A 25,876-nucleotide genomic window follows, 5' to 3' on the forward strand; every position below is an offset into this window, starting at 1 on the left:
AATGTGAGTTTCTTTTAAATCAGATATTTTCATTCACTTTTAAGTCTTTTCAATTTTGTGTAAAATTAGTTGAAATTGGAACAGATGAAAAATGCAAATAAATATCTCCTGGTGAAGTAAAAAAAGGTTTAGGAAACGAAGGATAAGTTTAGTTTTGTAATTTAAAAATACGATAAACCTTAATACCCAGAATCGCATGCTTACAACGAATGAGAATATTTCGCTTATATTTTTTTTACTTTTAGAACTATTTGCTTACTTGCATTAGTATAATATACAAAAGAACGTTTCGAAGGATATTCTAAACTTTTATCGATAAAAATGCCTTAAATGTGATTTTTCAATTGATTTCCTTCCGTCGAATGTGAGGAGAATGATCAATTGTGATTGGTAAATTTCTTCAGATTTTGAGTTTAAATTCTCATTGTAGACCCCGCTTCATTCGCATGATATCCAATTAGCGTGCAGTTCTCTTGGAAAAGCGGTACGATCATTGGATATCACATGTCGCGCGAGAGATGTAACTTATTGGTTCAGCAACGCAGCTAAAAAGAACAGACCACAGGTGATTCAATGGCCGTACTCAAGTCCAAAAGCAAGTGACGCCGGTATTTTTTTATCGCTGTCCAGGTAGTGGTAGTTTATAAAGCCGGATCAGAAGCCCTGTTTACTTGTGAGTTATGCGGTATGTGTTTTAAAAGTGCTTCTCAGTATGAAGCTCCTACACAATACTACCGAAACAGACGTAAATCACGCTATCGCAGGGGCTGCTAGTGGATGTTTAACAAGATTTATCTGTCAACCTCTCGATGTTATAAAAATCAGACTTCAAGTGAGTTACCGTGCAATAAAATATACTTTGGTCCATATTTTGAATTCACTTTTATTGGTAAAAAAAATGTAGCCTTCTCAATTAATCAGGTGGTTCCTACGCCACTTTTAGAAACACTTTTATTGGTAAAAGTGAATTTAGATTATATAGACTTTGTATCTCTACAACCAATTGTCCTTTTCATTATAGTTACAAGTTGAGCCAATTTCAACACATTATAATAGCAAGTACAGATCTATATCGCAAACTTTCTGGCTAATATTGAGAGAAGAGAGGATGTCTGCTTTATGGAAAGGACATATACCTGCGCAATCACTCTCAGTTGTTTATGGAATGACACAGGTGCAAGATAGAACTTGTCTAATAATATAATTTCATATTGTATCTTTTAGCATATCAATGCAGTGATTCGTCTTTTATATATTTCTTTTCTTTTTTTCATTTGTTCTTGTATTACATTCAACTACATATTACTTATATTTACAGTTTTATTCATACAATATATTCATAAAAATGCTACAAATACCGAAAACTGAGAGATGGAAACATTTGAGAGAATTTATTGCTGGTGCTGGTGCTGGGAGCTTGGCAATAATCATTTCGTTTCCTTTTGATACTGTAAGAACTAGATTAATAGCCCAGTCGAGTAACAATCAAGTATACAATGGAGTATTACATTCTTGTAGGTAAATCACAGAAAATCTACTCTTTAATTTATCACATCCCCAATTACCAATATTTGTATCTTTATACTGTTTCGTTGTCCTTTTGTTCTCTTAGCGTACAGATTTCCTTTGCAAAACGTCTGTATTTCATTGACACATATCTTACATATATTTTTCTACACATATTCCTTTTAATAAGGTAGACTCTAAATGTTTTCCCTTTCTTCTTTCAGTTCAATTCTTCGACAAGAATCACCAAGGGTCTTTTATTTCGGTTTATTACCGACTTTATTACAAATCGCTCCACACTCTGGTCTGCAATTCATGTTCTATAACATTTTCACGGATCTATATAAAAGATATTTTAACGATACTAAGACGAATTTTTACAATTCTATGGTGTCTGGTAGTGTTGCGGGATTAATATCAAAAACAATAATATATCCGCTCGATCTTGCTAAAAAGAGATTGCAAATACAAGGTTTCCAACATGGTCGTAAAGGATTTGGTAAGTTTTTCCAGTGTAATGGTTTATTGGATTGCTTGACAACGACGATAAGAGAAGAGGGGTTATTAGGGCTGTTCAAAGGCTTAGTACCAAGTCAAATGAAAGCTGCCGCAGTTACGGCTCTATCCTTTACGATGTACGAAGAAGTTTTATTTTTGTTAAAGAAATAATACAACGTAGCGCAAAATGTTTTAATGTATGTTGGCTACTTTTTAACCAATCTCATACTTTATGGAAGTAGAAACAAAACAAAAAATAGTACAAATTATATACAAACAAACTGTAATTGAGGTTTTTTTGCGCAAGTTAATACCTAGGTTCACACTAGCTCCATTTATACAGATGTACATAATTGCGCGTATATTTTTGTTATTGTGTTGTATTGCAAAGTGGAAGATTGATTTCCCTCTAGCAGAGCTATACGTATAATAATCAATATATTTATGCATACGTCTCAAATCTATTGCATACATAATTTTGAAAAATAAATCATAATTTATCATATCAAGCTAATCATATAGATTGCGTCTCTCACCATTGTGCGAATTGTGTGTGTTGAAATGTAAGAGAAATATTCAAGTATTCTGCTCCTGATGACGACCGATCCAGTATAATATTTGTCCATTTACTACTAAAGTTGCGCAGGCATAGCCTCGGGCGTTCCGTTTAGAACAGCCAATATATTATTCGCCGTGATTCTGGACATTTCTTCTCTAGTTTCCATAGTGGCGCTCCCTATATGAGGCAAAACCACTGAAAAAAAAAACATGTTATTATGCACGTACAGGATTTATCAAACAATATTTGTAAAAATTTTATTTTATGGGTGGTACAATTTTTTCTTTCATATAATCACGAAGAAACGCGGAGAAACCATTGCATCGAGCTGTAATTGGAAAGTGTTAATGCGAGAAGAAAGAATCCAAATGCGAGTTTACTGTGTTTCATTCTGAAGATTCCCTCTCAACTTTCTTTCAATTTTAATAATATCCACTTTCTGATGAGATACATAATATAACTCTATTAATATACTAACCACAATTATTCAGTTTTAAAAGTTCGCTGTCTAGTGGTATCGGTTCAGGTGTCATGACATCCAACCCAGCAGCTGCGATTGTTTTACTTTTTAGAGCGTCTATCAGCGCGGCTTGATCCACTACCTCTCCGCGACTTCCGTTCACGAAGATGGCTGTGTTTTTCATTCGTTTGAAAGCCTCGGCATTGAACATGAGTCTCGTTTCAGTCGTCAGCGCTGTCATTACTATAACAAAGTCGCTATCTCGAAGCAGTTCATTCAACTCCACTTTTTCGCCGCAAAATTTCAACGCTTCCGGCTTGACTGTTCTACTGGTGTACAATAATTTAGCGACGTTGAAACCACTGAGACATTCGGCGACTCGCATACCAATCCTGCCCAAACCGACGATACCCACAGTCGAACCTGATAATCCATGGCCGCACATCCACATCGGTGCCCAGGCGGATTTCCATTCACCTCTGCGCCAAATGAAAAGATGTATTTCATTCGTGTGTCCTAAATACTATACAGGGAGTAAGTAATAGTTTTAGTCTGCACATCGCTTGAGCAAGTCAGCGAATGGATTTTTTGAATATGAAATTTTTGTTCAAATAAAATTCATTTGAACTCGTACAAGGGATAACCGTCGAATGTGTACCGAAAACTGTATACAAATAATTTGCGTACGAATTGTACTGACTTGTATTACTCATCAGATCCGAGGTTTTCATTTTCAGAAAGAATTATTTTATCAATTGCTTAAAATTCAAGATTCTCAAAGGTTTTGACACTTCTGTACAGAGAAGACCGAGTTAAAATTTGTGAGAAAAAATACTTGTAAATTGCACTATTCGCTTCCAGCAATCTCCTTGATGTAGCTAATAAAAGGGCTACGATCAGTTCCGCAGTAGCATCTGTCAGGACGCCTGGAGTATAGCCAATTCTAATACCCCTTTTCTTCAAAGCATTCAGATCCAGGTGATTAGTACCTACTGCCATAGACGCTACAACTTGTAATTGAGGACCTGCAGCCATAAGAACCTCTTCGTCTATTTTATCTGTCAGAACACAGTATATAGCGTTTACACCTTGTACCCTAGATAGTAATTCCGATCGTGGCATCGGTTCAGCTTTTTCCCATGATACAATTTGACACCTGGACATCGAATGGAGAGACAATCGATTAAATATAAAATATATTCGCGCGAGATATACATATTAGATTACAAAAAGATTGTCGAATCAAGTACGATATTTACCGTTCACGTAGTATATTTAAGCCAGCCGCTGGTATATCCGGCCTCGTAATTAAAATTTTTGGTTTGCTCATTTTGACTGAACTTGACATTCGGACTATCGGATAATTATAAATTATTGAACTGATCTTATTCGCGAGAGCAAATCTTTTGCTTTGCTTGCAAAGGAAAATCGAGAGACTTATGACAGTCATAATTTCGCAATATGGACGAACTAACCTCACTTGTAATCTGTTTGGCGCTTCTTGTTAAGCAAGATACATCTCTCCACATTTTTCATTTTCGCTAATTAAATTTTTTAAAAATCACAACATCCTTAATATTTGTTATCTACCGCGATTATAGTAGGGTTAAGCTGCGTTCAGAAACTCCACCCTGAGAGTAGTGCAGGATGAATAGCAGTGGAGGCAGGGGTGACCGTTTCCGAACGCAAGCTTATTGTTTCGAATCTTAGGCCGGTATTCATGGTCGGATACTTAAGATCATCTAAAGTTTATCTTCGTAGCCAATGAAATGAACCGTACAGCATCTGAAGGTGATCTTAAGACGGTCTTAAATATAAGTTCCGATTATAAGTATACCGGTCATTTCGACTCGATCGGACAGCGTTCCGACAATCATCGCAATACCGCAATCTATACTTGAACTATAGTTCAAGCCACGTATACTATAGTTTACAATACTGCAGCGATTAGCGGAACGCTATTCGAGGTCGGGTCGAAAACGCCGTATGAATATTACTGAACATCGTTTCTCTAATCATTTATTAAATATCACATAGTTGCAAAAGAATTAAAGATTGATTATCGTGCGGATATTTTCTAAATATAAGTAATACGACAAAAATGCATATTTTTCCTTATATATATATATATATTTTTCCTCAACAACGTCCATCCCTACGAGCGACTAATCGACTGATAGGGCGCGCGCAGCTGCGCCAACGACTCGTAGCTACGTTCGCGACCGTAATACTCGCGCTTTCACGCGATCGCTGACAGTCTCGCGGCTACATTCACGTGTTACGCGCCCGTGATACCCACCTCCCGTTGACGGCTCGTCGCTGCGTTCACACGCGCGGTAGTTCTACGCGTCATAAGAAGGGCGAAACGGCGGCGCGAGACTCAGACCAGACCGTGTTTCGGAGCAGCGCGTATCGCATTTATTTGAGCGAGTGACATTTCGCTTCCATTTCTATTCGTCTTTCTTCGCCGGCTGTCGTCTGTCTCTCTCCCTCCCCTTCCGTGTTTCTACATACGTGGCGGGCAACACGTCGATAACATGTGCGGTAAGTTTTGCTCCATGTGTAAGCATCGTAAGCCGCTTTCTCCGCCAGCGCGGTCGATGAATGGCGAGTTCAATTCTCACTATGTATACGCGTGACGTCTGTCGAATCGCGCGGAAGTGTCGATTTGACTGTCGGGCTTGCGACACAATGTGTGTACACTAGCGGTGAAATGATGCGAAAGTCGGGAGAACCTATTTGGATTACCGCAATTTTTTCAAGAATTGCATCAATTTCTACAAATAACGATCGTATTGTGTACCCCGATTTGTACGATAAGACGAAACAATTCTTCATTTTCGGTTCTCAATCATTCGGATTTCAATCAAGTATATAACAGTGAGATACTTATCAAGAGATACACGTCTTTTTCGAGAGTATTTTTCCCGTTTTAGAATGTTTTTTCTTCCTGTCAACAGTTGCCGAGACATGCGTCACTAATGAATGATATAGATGTGTCCTCTCGTGACGTCGGTCATTGTACATTTTAATTTAACCCGGTCGCATCTTTAATCGATATTTTCCCCACTTTTTCTCTTGGAAAATGAACAATCTTTTGGAGCGTCACAATTCCCGCGTGAATCTCTTCGATACTTTCTATCGATATTTCAGAGCGATCGTTTAGACGGTGCAATATCTTTTTAGAAGGCGCCACACGGCGATTCGAGAAAGTCATTACGAAATTTGCGCGGGGGAGATTACGCAAATCATGCGAAGCACATTTTCGATCGAGTCACTGCGGGATTTTTTCTTACAATTAGATTGTCCAGTAAATAATATCCCGGAGTTTTTCCTTTCTAAACTTAGAGATATAGCGAGATATAACATGATTACACATTGTCATCGCGATAATAATCGGCAAATAAATGTTGAGATTCGTCCACAACATGACGTGAGATATCAGAACGATATATATATCAACAGTTGACGGTATTTTTACGTTGAATGAACATTTGCGCCCTTCCGATTCAAGCAACTTCCGCGTTTGTTTTGACATGCGCGTTTAAAATCTGAAAATGACGAGTTCTTACAACAATGACGCTTGTTCGAAAGTCCGTATGTCGGATATGATACTGTGTGAACGTATGCGAGGCATGACTTCCTCGGGCATCGACCTGCGCGCGCGTTCGGTATTTGCCAAGCGGTGCAAATCTCCTTTTTACTTGCGTAACGCGCGCAACAACCTCGTTCGATTACATCCGCCGCCGAAGTTGGCGCAATTCGCGTTATTATTATGAATATGACAAAATCATGAGAGAGATATATAGTGCATGCCCGGAAAGTCACGTTTTCCCGAAAATTACGCCGGGTGCGACTTACGGGGTGAAAGGTCCATACTATTACAACGCATTGTCCAACGGCTCTCGGCGTATCGGCGAGAAGTAGTGTTCTGATAAAAAAAAAAAAAAAGAACGCGACCGCTCTCGACGAGTGAAAGTCTCTCTCGATCGCGCGAACCTGAGGTGAGAGGGTGCGCAGCAACGGGCATAGGACAGTTACATATGACATTTAGAAGCGGCGAAGAGATATGCGCGCGATATCGCCTTTCTCGTCGCTTCTCGAATATTAACCACCGAACAATTTCGACACGTCTTCTTGCAAAGCCGTTACTTTCTCGTTCATTCATCTTGCTGTGCTCTCGCAAGGAGACAGAAAGGTCAAGTTAGACAATACGACCGGGCCGTTCGTTCGTGTCGCTCATCAACCGCGTTTCAGTCGCGATCAATTTTCAGGTGAAACGCCCGAACGGTACGCTTATAGCACTTATAGAGCGTAGAAGATTGCTCCTATCGTTAATATGAAGAAAAAAGATAAAATAATATCCGCCGTCTTTTCCACTTTGCGGCGAATAATTTGCGGGAAAACCGACATGATACGTTTTATTGCGATTGTACAATTACTCGATGCTTTTTGTCTCACAGGATAAGGAATAATATCCGGTACTCAACATCGCACTTACCAGATAAAGCTTCCTTTATCTGTTAAGACCTGTGTATCAGCTGTGGGAATAGTATTTCCGATCTCATTTTCCACGAACTTGCGAGGGAAATTCTTTTTGATAACATTCTTTCGCTCGCACCGACCGGATGCTCGTATCAACGACACGGTAGAAAATTCCTCTTATCGCCAGTTATAACCTGCCCTCTTATAACCTGAGTACTAGTTCGTGTAGTTGTTTTCGCAGATCGGAGTCGATACGCGCGCAAGTTTCTCGTTTTGTTTTCCGACGATACATTTCGAGTCTCATGGCTGGTATCATGGGCGGTAGGTCGCGTTTGATCCTTTCGAATCTTTAAGACTCCTCACTTTGCCCGTCCTCGTTTGATGACGTCAGAAATCGTATGCCAAAATATATCACGTTATAGATAAAAAAAGGATAAAATGGCAACTTACGTTTTTAACTTATCTTTCCTCATGATTTCGGTCATATTAATTTTACGGCTATTTATTGATCGTTCAAATTAAAGGAAAACATTTTTACAAGTGTACTGAATTCATCACGAATACCATTTTATTCAAACAAGGCAATCAAACGCAGGAGCCTTAACGTTATCGGATGTAAAATACATTGTAATCGACTAAATTCGTCGTGACAAGGAAGAATGAGACGATCTTTCTCTGTAGTGTGGGCAGGATATAATTTACCGCAAGAAGGCTACTTTTATCCCGATATGTTTGCTTCTTTCTCTTACAACTTGTCAATCGTCGAAATAGAGTTGCCGAAAAACAAACGATAAGTGGTAATCACGTTATCGTTGGTTATTATCTCTTCTACGTGTATGTCAGCGGTACGTACGCGGATAACAGGTGCGTCAATGTTTGCTCGCTTTATTCGCATTATAGTAGATCTTGGCGACATGACTGTGCGGTTACATAGTATCCGTCGAATCGATGCTCCTATTTCGATCGCGCGGTCTCGACGAGACGCGGTTTGCAACGTGCAAAATGATAAGGTAGTAAAGAATCTCTCGCTGTTAGCGCTGATATCGCGAGATATCGCGTCTAAGCGTGGAAAGTTAAGAATATATCCAGGAAACTTTCGGAGTGAAATCACGTAAAAGCGGGGCAATCATCTAAAGTGAATATTAGATATTTCCGGGTGCAAAAAGCACGTCCCGATATGTGTTGCTCGGTGAACGAGTCGTTGAAGACGCACGTGAAATTTGTTAGGCGTGTCCTTTTGCAGAGAAACTCGGGTGATTAGTGTTAAAAAGTAGAAACAAAGCTTTTCTTCTATAGCATACAACGAATTATCGAACACGTCGTCAACGTATTACATCATCACGCATCGTCCTTGCACGTTCTCTCTCTACAAAAAGCATTTTCACTCCAAAGTGGTGAACACGATGCATATTTATATATTTGCTGTATTTTCGATTCAACGTCGCATCTAATTATCGAAGACGGTGCATATATTCTCTTACACAATATATCGATCGAAAGCTATCGGATATCTATTCATGCACATTGAGACAATAGCGAAACCGTTCGCTCTATTCGATACGCTTCAATTGATCGAGCGTTATCTAATTATAAAATAGTCTTTGTATCTCTATGTAACGTGAAAGGGATTCGAGCGAATCTCATTTACCCAGGCTGACCGGTATTTCGCAAGGAAATTTATGTAAGTTTCCTGCGACTCGATCGATTATTGTTACTGCAGCAGAAGAAGACTTCGCAACAAAGTTCGCCGAAGAAATTTCCGTCGAGATGAAACATGAGTCACGAATTGTGGCTCCTATTGACGTTACTCGTAAAAGTCCAATCGCGTATCGAATCCAATAAAATGACAAGTTGAACGCATCGCGGTTTGAAAACACGATCTCCACTTGGACCGTTCGTACGGATCGACGTGATTGAGCCGCGATAACGCGGTGATAACTGCACGAATCTCTCGTTTATTCGCTTTCCCTTTCACTGGCGCGCGTGTGTCTCGAATTACCTGTTCCCTCGCCGTTAGGCCAACCTGGTCCGCCGGCTTCCCCCCGTTCCCCGTTCACGGGCGTCGGCTTTTTGCATTTTTATAATGCCCCACCGCGTTCAACCGTTAATGTGTGTGCATGCCGAACCGTGACGTACTTGACATTTTTCTGTCCTCGCGAAGCTCACCGATAATGTGAGACAGAGCTTTTGTTTTTGTTAACATTATACGGCAACTTTGCGTCTTTCAATCGCTATATATTGTTAGTTGTAACGTTTCTTGTCTTGAAAGTTTCTCTTTCCACGTTGAGAAAAGGGAATTGCAATCGCTTTTGCCGTGTATCGATGGTCCCCGCGGACATTAGCGTATCCTCGTTACACGACTTGTACAGTCACGTCTCTCTCTCTCTCTCTCTCTCTCTCTCTGGGTTCTTGTTCTCCGGGTTGCAGCACGTTGGTAAAAACGAAACGAAAGGTACGCCGCGATATTTCCGTGACCTTTTTCCGTTCGCGGATAAATCGGATTCCTCACCTTTCCGCGTTCTGTCGTGACCTTCGGGATCGAAAGGCGACGGTGGTGTAGGTAGAGGCCGGTGAAATTGAGAGATGGCTCGTTATTGTCTACTAGCCCCAAGGTCTTTACTTTTATCGCGCGTTTTGTTCCTTCGGACCGCTCGAATGTAGCTTGAAAGGGAGAAAGGAACTCATTTATCGCAGAGTGGAATTCGTAAAAAAAAAAAAAGAATATATATATATGGAAGGAATGCAAAGAAAGCAACAGGAATGAAAGTACGCAGGTAATCGGATAGATATGCAAAGCGACATATGGAAGTTACCCGTCGACGTAGCAATAATTGATTTGCGGTATCGATAAGAATTGAATTGGTTGTGTTTGTGTAACTGATGATAATTTGAACGATAATTGTGCACTGTGTATTATAATGCATGCTTTCGAATTTCCCCAGGTATCTTTGCTTATCTCAACTACTTGACACCGAAGAGCAGAAAGGAGATCTTGGAACTATTAGTCGGTGGCCTGAAAAGATTAGAGTATCGTGGATATGATTCCGCAGGTAAGTCTCTCTCTTTCTCGTGGGAGATATTGCATAGGTTTACGATGCCGCGCGATCAGCAAAAATGAGAATAAAGTGTTTCGAGCGAGAAGCTTGTTGAAACGTATGAGAAATAAACGAAAATTCGTAATAATTTTAAAGATGATTACGTTTGAAAAATCAATCGTCTCGCGGCGCGTTGTTGAGTCTCTATCCTTCTCTCTGCACGTTCATGGCACGACGAAATAAAAGACGACACGCGCGATATAGTCATGGAAATTCCTCACACGGCGCTTTTTGCAGGCGTCGCCCTCGACAGCGCGGATGGCAAGGACATCTCGATTATTAAGAAGCAGGGAAAGGTCAAGGCTCTCGAGGAGGAAATATTTTGCCGTGAGTTTCAAACAATCGCGTGTGTCGGGTTAATGAGCAAAAGCTCCCTTCTCGGGACAGCCGTGTAAAGTCTGCAATGTTTACCCGCAGGTACCAACATTGACTTCGAGTCAAAGATTCAGTGCCACGTCGGAATCGCTCACACGCGATGGGCGACCCACGGTGTGCCGTCGGCAGTGAACGCCCATCCCCAGCGTTCCGACAACGAACATGCTTTCTTGGTTGTACACAATGGTAATTCTCCCGAGTCTCACCGGTCGTTCCTCCCGACTCATATTCTACGTGCAATCGTTTTTGTGTCAGGTATCGTTACGAATTACAAGGAGGTGAAAACTTTGCTGCAACAAAGAGGACACGTGTTCGAGAGCGACACCGACACGGAGGTGATCGCGAAACTGATCCACCATCTCTGGGTGCAGCATCCCGCGTATTCGTTCCGCGAGCTCGTCGAGCAGGTCGTCCAGCAATTGGTAGGTATCTCTCTCATTGAGTATCGATGATTACATCAATGAGATCCTGTGCAATTCAACACTCTCCCAAAGATATTCATTTCCCTTATCTCAAAGTCGGAGGTGTCTCGCGTTGAGATATATGACCATCTCACCATTCCGAAACATATATTCGCGAAATAATCAGCAAATGTCTCCGAGAGATCAACGAAGTAACGATATGGGAAATCATTTCAGGAAGGAGCTTTCGCTCTTTGCTTCAAGAGCAAGTACTTCCCGGGCGAATGTGTGGCCACGAGGCGGGGCTCGCCGCTTCTCGTTGGTATCAAGACGAAGACGAGACTGGCGACGGATCACGTACCTATCCTGTACGGGAAAGGTAAGTTTGGACGTTTCGACCTACGCCACCTCAAAGTAGACGAGCACGACCAGCCGACCGAGCAGTTCTGCCCAAAATCTCTCCCCCCCCCCTCCTCTATCTCAACATTCTCGTTGCAAAACTAGAATTTATACGTCGAACACTTCGACATCCCGAGAGGCAAAAAGTGTTCGACTACAACAAGTGTCCGTCATTTCGCGCCATAACAGTTGAATCGACGGAGACGCGCGATACTGCTTCGGGATCTCTCTCTAACCAGTCGATCTGTCTGCTCATGTGTCGCGATCATGCGACTTCACGTCTCCATGTTCGAAAAAACGCCGACTAATAACTGATGCACTAACGCAGCATGCGCTTCTTAATAATCCGATCTACGTGCCATTCAATATTTAAATAACCTGGCGGGTCTTCATTGTTTATGTTGTTACCACTTATGGATGAACTTATCTTTTTCAACAACGCGTAACAAACAAAAATATCACTTCGAGATATTAAACTGTCGACGTGATAACGTTTGTCAGACGCATATTTTATGCATATTTACGACTATGCATACATATAGCACGCGTCTATTTAAGTAAATGCGTTCGATTCCTCTTGTGAGATTAGCGTGTCTCTCTTTTTCTCTTTTCCCCTTCCCTCCCTCTTTTTCTCGAGTGTTATGATAATATTATTATTAGAACGTGTTGAAATTTTCATTTCGCGCTTGTGCAGAATAAAATTTTTCGCGTCCTTTCGTTTATACCGTTAACGCTAGAATCCGAATAGACCGCATGATCGTTATAATCTAAATACTTGTCGCCTGTTTCCTCAGAGTTCTGCAAATAGCTGCACGTGTAAGCTCTCTTCTTCTAAACGAGTGTGTTACTGTGGATACTATACAAGTGTTTCTTTTGCATGAACACCTTCCGGTTATGTTCTACCACTTTTCGCGCCATCAGACGACTTCCAACGCGCGAACAAAGGTATATATACTACTATATACTTATCTTGACTCCCTCCTCGACACTGGATCTCTCACTGAGCAATCAGAGGATGACAAAAAAAACCATCAATTAGTAGTATGATGTCTGTATGTAAGTCGGTACGATGTCGGTATGTAAGTCGGGAGACCGACTCTTTGTCGACTTTGTGCGTGTCGCTCGATGTTGACATTCGAACAATTACTGTCGAGCATGCGCTATCCGAGGCAAGATCCTGACGCAAGATCCAGTGGTTGAGGAATGCTTAAATCGATATGTTGCTGATTTGCCTCCCATGAAGAGATTTATCGCTAACATATTTCTCTAATCTCGACGAGCCGTGCCCGTGTCTTTAGTCCCTTATCATTCTCGAGTTGTTATCCGACGTTTATCTCCTCTCGCTTTAACATAATAACCTCAGCTCTCATCTCACTGGTACGCTAACTGGCTAATTGGCATATTTCTGTTTTCTGTCACATTGATCTTCGAAAATGCGATTGCGAACGACGCTAACTTATTACGGGACAAAATGAGATTCGCGAAGATCGCTTTCTCTCGACGATCTGCCATAGCACGCAAGATAAAAGCGAGAGATGTGTACGTTATATTATTTTAAAAAAATTTTAAATCAACGGATGGATGTGCGCTATTTATACATATCAAAGTTAACAATTGCGATAAAGTACGTCGAAGATTGCAGGATTATCGTGCATCGTGCATGCGAATATGATGCACTCTATCTAATCTAATTGATGTAAAGAGTAAAATCCAAGGGATTAACTGGTAATCCTTGGCAAGAATATTAGCCTTCAGAAATACAGGAAAAAGGCATTCCAAATACACTCGACAAGAGCTCAAACACTCGCGACATTTATACGACATGTAGGCGTGTCTCCTCTGTCGGTGCATTCTGCTAAAGTTTGAAGAGAGATGTATAGCACGGAAGAAATGAAATGTATAACTCTCGATCTCGTCGGTGAATTTGATTAATGGTCAACGAAGCGTCTTTTTTTCAAACTGAGCACATTATTGCCCAAGTTAACGCGCCAGCCCGCTTGATTCGCCCCTTGCGCAACGTTTGTTTCATTGAATTTACATCCGATATTGATCGTCATGCTGTGTCTTTGTGGCATTATTTGTGCGCTAATTGTGTTTATTTTCTTTCTCGTTTTCCTCCCTCCCCGCGTCCCAATATGTGCAGAAGGCGAAACACCGTCTCAAGGTAATTACGTTAAATTTTACGCTTGTTCGATTAGTTGCTGCAGTGAATGACTTGCTTGTTGTTATGCTAATAAATGTAATTATTCTTTTCTTTCTTAATCACAAACGCTTGAGTTGGACTTGTCGCGGACTTTCACGGGGTAAGTGGGTGGTCGATAGGTTAAGGTCGCCTTGCTTTTGATATGTATTCTCTCTCTCTCTCTCTCTCTCTCTCTCTCTATCTATCTATCTATCTATTTTCTTGTCATAGATACATAATAATCTATAAATCACATTCATATATTGACCCCTTATAATAGTTAGTCGAAATTTTTATCCCTTTTGCGTAACATTCCTTGTAGGTAATTTTTACTCTCTGCTACAAATGTTGTTTCGTGTCATTGCCTATTTAGCAAGATTGCATACTAAATTAATCATGTTGCCGATAATATGCTTTTATCGTTGTCGATTGTGCACCCTATTGTCATTATTCATATTAATTGTCGTCGTAGCGTATTTTCCATTATCTGTGACGTCGTTGATATCCTGAAACTGTGAGATAAACCATGAGAATATCTACATTTTATAACGGTCTCTTTCTCTCTCTCTCTCTCTCTCTCCCTCTTTACGTACTCTGTACTTATTTTACATCATTTATATTGCATATTACATCGTGTCGTATCGTGGTGTGGGGCTTAAAAGACGAAAAACGGCAAGTTGACAGTGTATACATATATATATAACCCGAGAATACTTGAAATTAAGTAGGAATTAGTAATTATCATAATTTTCATCTCGAATTTTTCTAGAGTTTTTGCATACACATATTTTGATCCCTGATTATACTAACACCACCGTAAAATGAAGAAGCATCACTTGCAATAATACAATAATCGAGACTTGTATAATCTGTACATAAATATAATATATCGTTGTTTCTTCATCATTATGTACGATAGTTCGGTGCACACCTTGGAAAAGATACGTTTCTCAAGACGAAACTTTCTGTAACAAGTCAGAATAGGCGTCGCAGAATGGATAAATGATGAATTTTTACACAGATCATCGTCCGCACGGTAGGAATCCCGAACTTCCAGTCATGCCGCGTAGCGAGAGCACATCCGAATTTCAACCTCTGGAAGACAAGGAGGTGGAATATTTCTTCGCTTCCGATGCGAGCGCCGTGATCGAACACACGAATCGTGTGATATTTCTAGAGGTGCGAATCACGTTGCGTTAAATCGGCTTGGTAGCGGCAAGAGTTTAAGTGTCTTGTCGGCAGGACGACGATGTGGCGGCCGTTAAAGAAGGCGCCCTGAGTATCCATCGTCTGCGCCGCTGCATGGACGATCCTCATGCCCGCGAGATCACGACCCTCAAGATGGAGATTCAGCAGATTATGAAGGGCAATTACGAGTACTTTATGCAGAAGGAGATCTTCGAGCAGCCGGAATCGGTGGTGAATACTATGAGAGGTCGGCTCAACTTCCAAGACAATTCCGTCACTCTGGGCGGAATTAAGGTAATAAATTCTGTCGCTTTGATCGCTCCCGCAGCGATTTAACAACTACTCTCCCCACTAGGATTATATCCCGGAGATCAAGAGATGCAGACGTCTGATGTTAATTGGTTGCGGCACGAGCTACCATTCCGCTATAGCCACGCGCCAGCTCCTCGAAGAACTGACAGAGTTGCCGGTGATGGTCGAGCTCGCATCCGACTTTCTCGACCGTAACACGCCGGTCTTTAGGGACGACGTTTGCTTCTTCATTTCGCAATCAGGTAATCGAGATGAAGCGGAGCGGAGGAAGAAAGTGTTAAACTAAAAGAGCTTTGTCCCGACGACAGGTGAGACGGCCGATACGTTAATGGCACTGCGTTACTGCAAAAGCCGGGGCGCTCTGATCGTGGGTATCACCAACACCGTCGGCAGCAGCATTTGTCGCGAGTCCCACTGCGGTGTGCATATTAACGCCGGTCCTGAAATCGGTGTGGCCAGTACCAAAGCTTACACCTCGCAATTCATTTCTCTCGTAATGTTCGCTCTGGTAATGAGCGAAGACAGAATCTCTCTTGGCTTGAGACGCCAACAGGTAGGTGGATTTGCTCGTTCGTATCGAGATGAAGCGAAATCTTATATATGCTGTTTGCAGATTATCGAAGGTTTGAAGAATCTGGATAATCTCATTCGTGAGGTATTAAAGCTCGACGATAAAGTCAAGGAACTGGCCAAGTCGCTGTTTCAACATAAGTCTCTGTTGATAATGGGTCGCGGATACAATTTCGCCACGTGTATGGAAGGCGCGCTCGTAAGTTCTTTAGATAAGATGAGAGTCTACTGTGAATAATTCTTGCTTATTTGCAGAAAGTTAAAGAACTGACGTATATGCACAGCGAAGGTATCATGGCCGGCGAATTAAAGCACGGTCCTTTAGCTCTCGTCGACGATTCCATGCCGGTAATTATGATCGTGATGAGAGACCCGGTATACGTGGTGAGTTTTCCGTCTTTTTAACAGCTGAACTATGTTTCGACGAGAAAAACAAAAGATCGATTCGAGAGAAGGTGTGGGAGAAGCAAATAGTCGGCAACAGTCGTAAATATTGTTTCAACATTTATTTTACAGAAATGCATGAACGCGCTGCAGCAAGTTACCGCGAGAGACGGCAAGCCGATCGTTATTTGCGAGGAAGGAGACGAGGAAACGAAGTCTTTCGCCGACAGAGCTCTCGAGATACCAAAAACAGTGGACTGTCTGCAAGGGATTCTCACCGTCATTCCCATGCAACTGCTGTCCTTCCATATTGCAGTTTTGCGTGGTTGCAACGTCGACTGCCCGAGAAACCTGGCCAAGTCCGTGACGGTTGAATAGAAATTGTTCGACTTTTCTCGAAAAGTGTCACGAGAACACATCGGTGTCTCTTCCACATTGTGGAATCTTCATCGTCAAGCTTGTCGAGAATCGTAGGTGAGCGACAAGAAATCATCGGAGTATACCATGCCGCTTTCAAATCGTTGTGCTTTATGTTTCTATGACGCTTAATAAGTGAATTTATTAAGTACGAAAGGAGAGACCGAACGTTCCTTTGCTTGTATTACAAGAGCGAAATATTCTTCGTACTCTACTAAAATTTTCAAAAGCGGCAACTAGGATTGATTTCTTTAGCAACATCACGCGGCAATAACAATCGATGCAAACGTACCTTTTCGCGCGAGCGATGAAATACAGATTACAAATTCCTCAACACGTATAATTCTATTGCATTTAATATTCATATCTAAATTCGCGTATAACGTATGGTATCTACCTTTGGGACGAATATGTTTTATTTTATGGGAGAAAGACGCGGTTCTCACATATCTTTATGATCGAGCTAATAATGCGTTCGCTATCGTGCTAGTTTTTTTAAAAAGACTTGCTCCAAACCACCTCTAAAATAGTCTTCTATAGTATATATGATTTCTTTGTCATCATCATTATTATTATTATATATATATATATATATAAAGAGGACATGTGTTAAACTTTTTATCAGTTGGTGCGTCACGCACGTGTGAGATGCTGATAGCGAACGTGCCAATTAAATTCTTGAATGGTGACCCACGCACGTCTGTGGCTGGATCAATCCTGACATACAAATGTGGTGTCCCTCTTGAAACAAAGATTTCCCATCAATTTATTGCGAATCAGGTTTGCGATGTCTTTTGGTAAACGTAAATCATTAATGTAAGATTTATTTTCGCGACGAGACGCGCGATTTTCGTAATTATTCGAAGAAAGTTGAATGAATTATGGTTCTCACGTGATCCAGCCACCGTCTATACAAAGGTTAAGATAGAAATTTCTTTTGTGCGTTTCAAACGCAACTACGACGGATATACATGTCGAGAATTAAGCGTATGTGTGTGTATGTATGTATATGTGTATGCGCGCGTGACGAACACCAACGCGACACGTGAAAACGACATCTTTTTGTGACAAATTCAACATTTCACGCGACTATGATGCAAGTCCTATCTTGCTGAGGTTAACAGTCGTTGTTATCAGGCGTACAATAATAATTTATTAGGATTATACTACGTTCTTTTGATAAATTTACCATGTCAGATGCTTTGTAAGATTAATCAAAATATATATATAATTGATGATTTACCTCTTGCGCGATATAAATATTTCCCTCTTGAGGTGACGGCAAAAGGGCTGTCGTAACGTTGTTTGCGCAAATATCTTTTGGGGAGAGCAGCGCACACACGACATTGATAAATAATTTTAAGGAGAAACGATTACGGACATCCACGGTGAGTTCGATCGAGAGAGAAAAAACCGTTTCGGAATTGCGCCAAGATTCAAGTGATGCCGAAGTCGCTGGCCGCGCCACAGTAGTAAATCTCGCGCTTAAGTCCGGCATGCGATGTATCGAACGTAACTCGGTATTCCACAGATGGGAATCGCGAACCCGTATGATTAACGCCTGATTTCCTTATCGTCGGATCGCTCGCGACAGCACGGATTTCGTTAACGATTCAATGACTTTCGAATCAATAGACATGGAGACGATGCTTCGCACGTAATCACGCTGAAGTTGTTTTTCCGGTCGAGCGCGTTACGATATTGCGCGGAAATACCATACGACAGTGATCTTTGAAACAAATTCTCGGATAAATGTACGGACTCCAACGAATAATTGTTTATGTAATAATCGTCGAATGTCGTGAAAAGGGAGAAAGATACGAACGCGCAATCGTTCCGAATCCACGTTAAAAGCACATTTTACATGCAACGCTCATTAAGGGTGTACTCATTCAACCCTGAATATACCGTTTGCGGGATGTTTATATGAAAGCGGTTCCATCCCTCTTGGGTTCTCCCTCGTGCGAGCGAACGGTTCGTTCGTCGGCCGCCATTGCCGCCCCCGCCATCTCGTTGCTGTCACTACGCGAGTCAGTCGACGGTCTGCCGGCGAGTAGCGCGGACGCGTCGTCGTGACATCCCGCGGCTGAGCGAGAAGTGTGTAATCGCTTGGCGAGCCGTTGGCGAGAGGAAAGAGAGATTTCTCCCCGCGCGCGCATCGTCGTCGGTGCTACGGCTTGACGCGCACGGACATCTCTCCCCCGTCCCGCTTCGCCCACCCCTCTCCATCTCGTCTCGTGTCGTCGTCGTCGCCGCCGCCGCTGCCGTCCCGGTGTTCGAGCAGCGCCGCGGCGGTTCCCCTCTATTGATCGAATTTGACCTGCGAAGTTTCCCCTAGCGCGTGTGTGCAGTACAGTGGCGGCCGGCAGTGGCTCTCGCGCTCGCGTTCCCGAGTGGTGCGGTTAAATAATCGTGAATAGCCTCGGTATGGCCGTGCCAGCGGCTTGCACGCGGTTCAGTGACAACTACGACTTGAAGGAGGAACTCGGCAAGTAAGTGGGAAATTTTGTCATCGCGACACACGCAGATCGAGAGATAAACGACGCTTCCTGCTCCGACCGGTATCCTCTTTGCTCCGATATCGATGCGATCACGGAGAAAGGGAGTGAGAGAGAGAGAGAGAGAGAGGGAATGAAAGGCGTGATTCTCGCCGGGATATCGTCGTCGTTGCGACGTCGACCGTCCGTGCGTTCTCGCGAATTGCAAATCGCGCGTAAAGACGCACTGACTCGCGAACGTCGCAACTCTCGCGATTACGTCCGTAGCAGACGACGCTGCGCGGTCCGCCATAACTGTTCTCTGCGTATGCAGGGTCTCTTCTTCGCCTCCCCCTCTACCCACCGCCGTTCGTTCTCCTACTTTTTCGTTTAACGCGTAAATTGCGCGCTCTCTTTTTTTCTCTCACTTCGCTCTGTATATCTACCTCTCTGTCGCGGCCGCGCGGGAGACACCCCGTTGCATTTCGTCTATATTTAAGCGCCACGGGCCGTCTGCTCAGCCTCTATATATAAAGCGTCAAGGCGCCTGTTACTCTCCGCCGCTTCTTCTCGCTGGCCGTCGAGAAGCGACAGGCGTTAGCGCCGTACGCTGCGGATCTCTTACCGAATCGATACCATGTCGTCGCTTTTTACCTTCGTCCTACCCTACCCTCTCCGTTTCCCCCTGTCTTTTCCTCCACCCCCTTCGCCGCGTTTCCGCACTTCCTTCTCTTCTCCTCTTCCTTCGTCATCCCCCGTCGCTCTTCCACCCTCGATCGCAGCACGAGCGACGGCAGGTGGTTGCAGTCTCGCATGCCGTTATCCCTAAAGGTTACTAGATCTCCCGACCCTCCTTGCTGCCTTTTTCTCCGGTAAACCGGAAATTTCGCTTATCTTTGTGCGCACGATATGTTCTTGTGCGTTTCTTCAAAATTTATATAATCTACATTATATATACATAATGCGGATTATAATTAGCAGGATGCAGGTTTATGAGATAAAATTGAGAAATATTCCTTCCAGATTTATGTATTTTCCAATAATATACTTGTGTGATGTTTTCTGATGTTAAATCTGATCTATTCGGTATCTGAATCAACAGAGCCATAATAGCGTGATATTTTCCAGCTGATTATCTCGCAATCTTGGCTCGGTTAATCTCCGTAGTTGTAATTTCCTCCGCGTTTTTTGCCCTACATTTTACGCAGGGACGAGAAGATCCGATAATAAGACGTTAAAAGGTCTATATCATTCGAACTCGGGTGTCGGTAGACACATCACTGTGGTTTTACGTCCGATCTATATGGGTTTCACGTAAAACCACAAGCGCGAGCGCCCGACGTTCTCCAAGTCATATTTCGGAGCAGCGTGTATCGATACTGTCGTATCCCTTTTATCGAAGCGCGCTACTTTGTAGTCTTTTGTGCTTCTTTTGCAAAAGGCAGCCATCCCTCTTTATTGCATTAGCCCTTTTAATCTCAATGTCTTTTTCATAAAATACCAACTATTTTTAGTTTCTTGTACGTAGCAGCAGTTGGGAAGAAGAGATCCTTCCAACCTAAATCAATTCGAAATTGTGTGGAGCGTTTCGATGGATAGGGAGCTGTTTAAGAATAGTGAAAAGTTTGTGTTAACGAAACTTGACGCAGGCTTGAAATTCCTCGTTGCTTTACATTTTTTTCTTCAGAGTATAATACATGCGTTTTTGTTTATTATGTACATAGAAAGTTCGGCGTGTAACATATGACACCGTTGGTGCAAATGCGTTGAAAAAAATTCGTTCGAACGGCGATATTATATTCGCTGCTTACACTCTTCGATTCTTACATTGCACATGTGATGCAATTTTGTAGCGAATTGTTTCTCTCGATCCGTCGCGGTAACACAACTGATTAGTCGAAATCGCGGTATAACGTTGAAAAAGATCGCTACGCGCCTGGTCTTCCTAGATTTCTAAAATATTCAGACGCGACGGGACAATATGTTCGACCACACCCCCGCGCTTTTTCACTGGAGTTCGCGCCACGGTCGATAAGCGTGATGTTAGAGCACACACAGAGCCTGCGTTGTATCGTGCCACCTGCTCTCTCGTGGCAGCTCATTAAGCCCCTCTAAATTACTCCGCACCATTCACGATGATTGTATCGTGTGTGAAACGCGACAGACGAATGCCTTCGGGCAGAGCGGGGCTCAGGAAAACAACGATACTTTTGTAAAATTGAATCGTGCAATTTTTTGCACAATTTCTCCTAAACCCTATTCTTTCGTTTGAAATTAAGCTGCTGCTTCAAGCAATTAACTTGGTTAAGAACGGATAATTTCGAAGCACCTTCTATACGCTATTCAAGCAATTCACGGCGAAATGGCTGCGTGTATTATCACGAATTTCTTGTAATCATACCTGCAAGATCGCGCGAGCGGCCCCGTACTTGCGTTTTATCCGAATAACTCGGTGAGAAACGTATCAATGGTAATCTCACTCCCGTCGCGAAGCCAATGCTCGTGAAAGAACAAGAGGATGAGCTTTAATCTCTCTTCGTTTGACATTACGCGTAGTAAAAACTTACAACTCGCATCTACCCGACCGACTCGAAACTTTTGTAGCCGAGGATTTCCGCCTATTCAGAATCAAGTGCGTGTCACACTGTCTGATGAATCATTCTTTAGGATGCGCATTGTACTTTACGTGACGACGTTGATGCTACATATTGTCTTAGATTTAACTACCGCAAAGTAACGTTCTTATCATTTGGATATTATGTCAGTACTGTTTCAATTTTAAAATCGTACACAGGGCACTACGGACTATCTCATCTTCCTTTTTAATGTACCAGCTGAATAATTAAGTTTTCGATTTTTTGCTGCACGAAAAAGACGCACTAATTGAAACTTCGAACGCTCTTGAGTCGTGCCGGACGACCGCACACTTGTGCATGCACATTCGGCATAATCAAAACATTTCCCCCGTCTCGCGCGCATTGAATAATTCAACAATGGTGCGTCTCCGTGGGCATCTCGCCGGAGGATCGGTTTCTTACCGATTATTGATTTTGTCGCGACACGTGGATATATGATAATGAACGCGATCGGGCCACCTCTTTTCTCTTAAAGATGCAAGTTGCAAACTCATTGTTCTCGCACAAGCAGCTTCGATGTGTCTTGGAGAAGCTCCATTACGTCTCGCACATCATCGGACGTTATGGCTTTCTCTCGAAACGAAGTTTTGAAAGAAATTACGTTTTGAACTAAATTATGTGATTAGATTCGCCGACAGCTGTGTTTCTTTTCCGCTCGAAGAACATCGTTAAATAATAAAACGCGAAGTATCGAATCCCACACTGCAGCGAGCGACATCCAATCCCGCGAATGGAGGTGCGTCTCCCGCTAATTACGAGCGTGTAATTTAGCGTTATCCGCACGCAGCGGTATCCCTCTCGGTTCGGCGGCGGTGAGAAGAAGCCGCTTACGGCCAAACCGATCCGAATGTTGGTTTTGGCAACGGCCGGCACTGACATTAAGACCGAGGGTAAATATTGGCTCTATCGAAAGCCACGAGGGAAAATGCCAATTCCCGGCGCGAAGTAGCGCCGCTTCTCGCTCGTTTGCGCGCCCCGACGAACGGTTTACTTTCTTCTGAGCTCAGCTCGTGTACGTTTCGCGTGCCGATCATCACACACATGCAGGGATTTCATCCTCCTCCCTGCTCTTTCCTTCGTTTCCACGCCAACGAGAATGTTATCTTCGCATCGACATATTTCGTCCTTAACGGACCCAATGGGAGGACATCGATAATGTGGCTGCCGCGCGCTTAGCACGTATTTGCGCGTGCAAGAGTCGGCATCCGCTAATGAGTATGCAGACGGGAAATAACTGCGCAGTAAACGAAACACCAAGTATCACGTAGATGTTTCTTTTTTTTATGCATTCTACATACGCGCGTCTTGTTATTCGTAGCTTTTAAAATACCGCATGTGCAATTACATTTAGCGTGCACTCTCTCGCGGCTGTATTTCCCCTTTGCCTTTCGCCGATCTTTTCATCGGAGTTTGCTGGAAAATATTCCGTTTCCGCGTGCACTCGAAATTTCGACAAACACACTCCTCCCATCTATTTCGCCGCGCAATACGCCATATTTTCGCGCTTCCTCCCTCTGCTTCGGCCGGCAGTCGTGAGAATTACATCGTAAAGCGAGAAACCGTGTCGGGGATAAAAATGCCGTCTTGAAAGATCGTAAACACCGGAGCGAGCGGTTGCGCAACGTCACTTTTACGATTCGTTTCTTGCGGAACGCCCGAGACAATATTGTACGAGAGCGTGTGAGTTCGGATGGACGAACTGGTCGTATCGACAACACGCGTGCAACGATTCGCGACGAACGACTGCGTTCATACTGACGAAATGAGTGTCGCAAGATGCGTTGAATCGTGCAACTCGTATCGACGAGAAAAATTCACGGTATATTGTCGAGTAAACGGAAATGTCGGCGAAATAGAAAGGAAGGAAGGAAGCGAACAGAAAGAGAGGAGGTAACTTCCTTCACTTCGGGCTAGCGATAAGCCGGAGACGGTGAGCTGATCGAAGGCGATTCGCTTCCCCCGCGCCTTATCTTCGCGGCTTCGACGCAGTGGTCGCAACGGTAATAAAGGAGTAATAAACTCCGCCTCGATGGCTCGTCGATATCGATTTATCCGGGCGACCTTGTGTGACGGTAGCGAAGACAAATAAAAAGAGAGAGAGAGAGAGAGAGAAGCGTGCGATAGATGACGCGCCGGAATAAGAATTCATTTGCCTCGTGCGCGCGTTCGTTTATTTATTTATTTATTTATTTTATCGACGCGTTTACGGTCGTGGGAATGTTTGCGTTGGTGCAAGGAATTTTGGGAGCTTTTCGAGCGAGGCGCGGCCGAACTCTCTCCGCTCGCAGCGCCGCTTTACGACTGCGCGCGCGACCCTTTCGGATAATAAATAATTTAATTTCACAGCTGAATTTCGCGCTCCGAGGAGATACGCGCGCGTGTATCGAAAAATGACACCTTCTTAATGAAGATACCGCCGCTACTACGCGCGTGATCAGTCTCCTTGCGGGTGAATCGTTAGGCTCGGACATCCAAAAATTGATTTATCTCGGCCATTCCGGCCTCTTGTTAGATTTCTGCGACGGCGCTGACACCGGCCTGCAGGATCGATCGTCCGTAACGCCGGAAACTCGATTCAGGTGAACCGAGAGCGGTACATCGCGGCGGCGAGGGACGGGAACTCGATTCGGTCGATCCGAACGGAGAAGCGAGGGCGGAGACCTCGGATTCGGTCGTGCATTTAACGAGATTTCGCGGCCGTTGACCGTCGCTTCGGCCGGCGATTAATTAACGTGCTGGCTAATGCCTCGCAATTATTATGCGGCGCAGAATGTGCACTTACGCACCTCGGGCCGTATTAAGCGCGACCTGCAGCAAACTGCGGCGACTGCCCTTTCGCTCGTCTTCCGACTCTGCGGATTAAGTAAATCACCGCACCGAGAAACCGTACGATTTTCCCGGTCTAAAACTATACGGTGACAATTTTCCGATAAAAACGGGATTTTGCCTTACTTTAACGTGGGGAACGCGTTAAAAAGTGCGTAATGTTAAATCAACGCATTTCATTTTTAACGAAAAAGTTTTCACTGCGTTAGATCGTCTTGAGTGTACGTATCTTTGCTCGCGGCAGACAGGACGTTCTTCGTTCGTTGATGCAAATCGTTGTTTAGACGTGCTCGTGGGCGTCCTTGAAATATTATGCACCAGATGATTATCTAATATCAGTCAGACTTGTTTTCCTTAATGGTAGAGCTGCTGTACGAACATGAATGCGACTTGATAATGAAACTCGGTTCAATTTTACTTGTCATAATAATTCGTTATGTCGAGTTATCTGGCATAGAATGATTCATAGCGGGAACGTACAATCATTGTATTCGAGATAAGTGTTACATCAATTCATTGTGTGTCAAAGTAACGTCCGAGGATCGTAACGTTAAGGATTCGTCGCGCAAATGATTCGGACACAAGAGATCTGGCGAATTGAAGGAGAAGGCGAATTTCTGTCCGTGCCGCGCATTTTTCCCTTCTCGAAGGTCCTAATATTTCCTCTCCTTGTCCTTCCTTTCCTTTGTGTCATTAGAACTCGGTTGTTTTCGGCTCAGCTTGGCCCTCCACGTGGGTCTTCCCAACGTAGGGGTACGATCGATAACCTCTTTCGCGCGGGTGTGTTTATCACACACATACATTCTCTCTCTTTCTCACACACAAACAATGCGTAACGTATGGAATTGTTGCGTGTTTTGCGTGATAGTATTATAATACCTCATGAATGTGCAAGCAAGTAGAGATATCGATTAATAGGTTAACATATCAGCGCGCGAGAGCGAAGGAGGTCGACGCGAACGCGCTCCAGTTTACTCGAGTAACACTTGGGTCGCTTCACGATCTCGCGAACGTTGCCGCGTTGCGACGCAGCAGGTGCAGCCGATATCGAGATGTTTCCTTAATTGCGAAACATTCAAGAATACATTCAAAACGTGTAAAATTAC

At 43.2% G+C, this 25,876-nt stretch overlaps 4 protein-coding genes across 26 annotated transcripts in view; 3 read left to right on the forward strand and 1 right to left on the reverse strand.

Annotated features, from left to right (window-relative positions):
* Positions 1-217: 217 nt before the first annotated feature.
* On the forward strand, positions 218-2,509 carry LOC106742131 (mitochondrial thiamine pyrophosphate carrier-like). The gene is made up of 4 exons (XM_014614795.1): positions 218-832; positions 1,022-1,174; positions 1,319-1,518; positions 1,731-2,509. Exons 1-4 carry the CDS (start codon positions 713-715, stop codon positions 2,173-2,175), a joined length of 918 nt encoding a protein of 305 aa, XP_014470281.1. The 5' UTR covers positions 218-712; the 3' UTR covers positions 2,176-2,509.
* Positions 2,134-4,730, reverse strand: LOC106742130 (glyoxylate reductase/hydroxypyruvate reductase). Of its 3 annotated transcripts, none has more exons than XR_001374243.1 (5): positions 4,283-4,730; positions 3,859-4,179; positions 3,042-3,502; positions 2,541-2,758; positions 2,134-2,422 (listed from the first exon to the last, which is right to left on the reverse strand). XR_001374243.1 is itself a non-coding variant. In XM_014614794.1 (5 exons), exons 2-5 carry the CDS (start codon positions 4,369-4,371, stop codon positions 2,637-2,639), a joined length of 993 nt encoding a protein of 330 aa, XP_014470280.1. In that variant the 5' UTR covers positions 4,372-4,376; positions 4,499-4,730; the 3' UTR covers positions 2,134-2,636. The 3 variants fall into 3 exon arrangements, 2 of the variants coding, with proteins under 2 accessions (XP_014470280.1, XP_014470279.1); XM_014614794.1 differs by having other exon boundaries at positions 2,134-2,758; positions 4,283-4,376; positions 4,499-4,730; XM_014614793.1 differs by having other exon boundaries at positions 2,134-2,758.
* Positions 4,731-5,266: 536 nt separating this feature from the next.
* LOC106742126 (glutamine--fructose-6-phosphate aminotransferase [isomerizing] 2-like) lies at positions 5,267-18,073 on the forward strand. 3 transcript variants are annotated; one of them, XM_014614784.1, is made up of 15 exons: positions 5,561-5,567; positions 10,451-10,558; positions 10,841-10,930; positions 11,021-11,164; positions 11,234-11,400; positions 11,617-11,758; positions 12,700-12,723; positions 13,922-13,942; positions 14,982-15,139; positions 15,203-15,442; positions 15,504-15,702; positions 15,769-16,013; positions 16,074-16,229; positions 16,286-16,414; positions 16,547-18,073. In XM_014614784.1, the coding sequence occupies exons 1-15, from the start codon at positions 5,561-5,563 to the stop codon at positions 16,790-16,792; spliced, it is 2,076 nt and encodes a 691-aa protein (XP_014470270.1). In that variant the 3' UTR covers positions 16,793-18,073. The 3 variants fall into 3 exon arrangements, with proteins under 3 accessions (XP_014470271.1, XP_014470272.1, XP_014470270.1); XM_014614785.1 differs by lacking the exon at positions 13,922-13,942 and having other exon boundaries at positions 5,267-5,567; positions 16,547-16,792; XM_014614786.1 differs by lacking the exons at positions 12,700-12,723; positions 13,922-13,942 and having other exon boundaries at positions 5,268-5,567; positions 16,547-16,792.
* Positions 18,074-18,861: 788 nt separating this feature from the next.
* Positions 18,862-25,876, forward strand: part of LOC106742123 (calcium/calmodulin-dependent protein kinase type II alpha chain) — a 97,397-nt gene continuing 90,382 nt past the window's right edge. For 13 of the 19 annotated variants that reach the window (XM_014614769.1, XM_014614782.1, XM_014614771.1 and 10 more), the window contains exon 1: positions 18,863-19,323. In XM_014614769.1, coding sequence (XP_014470255.1) covers positions 19,259-19,323 — 65 coding nt within the window. In that variant the 5' untranslated portion in view covers positions 18,863-19,258. Of the gene's footprint in view, positions 19,324-25,876 lie in introns of all 19 variants that reach the window. The other 6 variants (XM_014614763.1, XM_014614764.1, XM_014614767.1 and 3 more) reach the window with 1 other exon arrangement.

Source organism: Dinoponera quadriceps, unplaced genomic scaffold (assembly GCF_001313825.1).
Source record: "Dinoponera quadriceps isolate SergipeBrazil2010 unplaced genomic scaffold, ASM131382v1 scaffold676, whole genome shotgun sequence".
Lineage (NCBI taxonomy): Eukaryota > Metazoa > Arthropoda > Insecta > Hymenoptera > Formicidae > Dinoponera > Dinoponera quadriceps.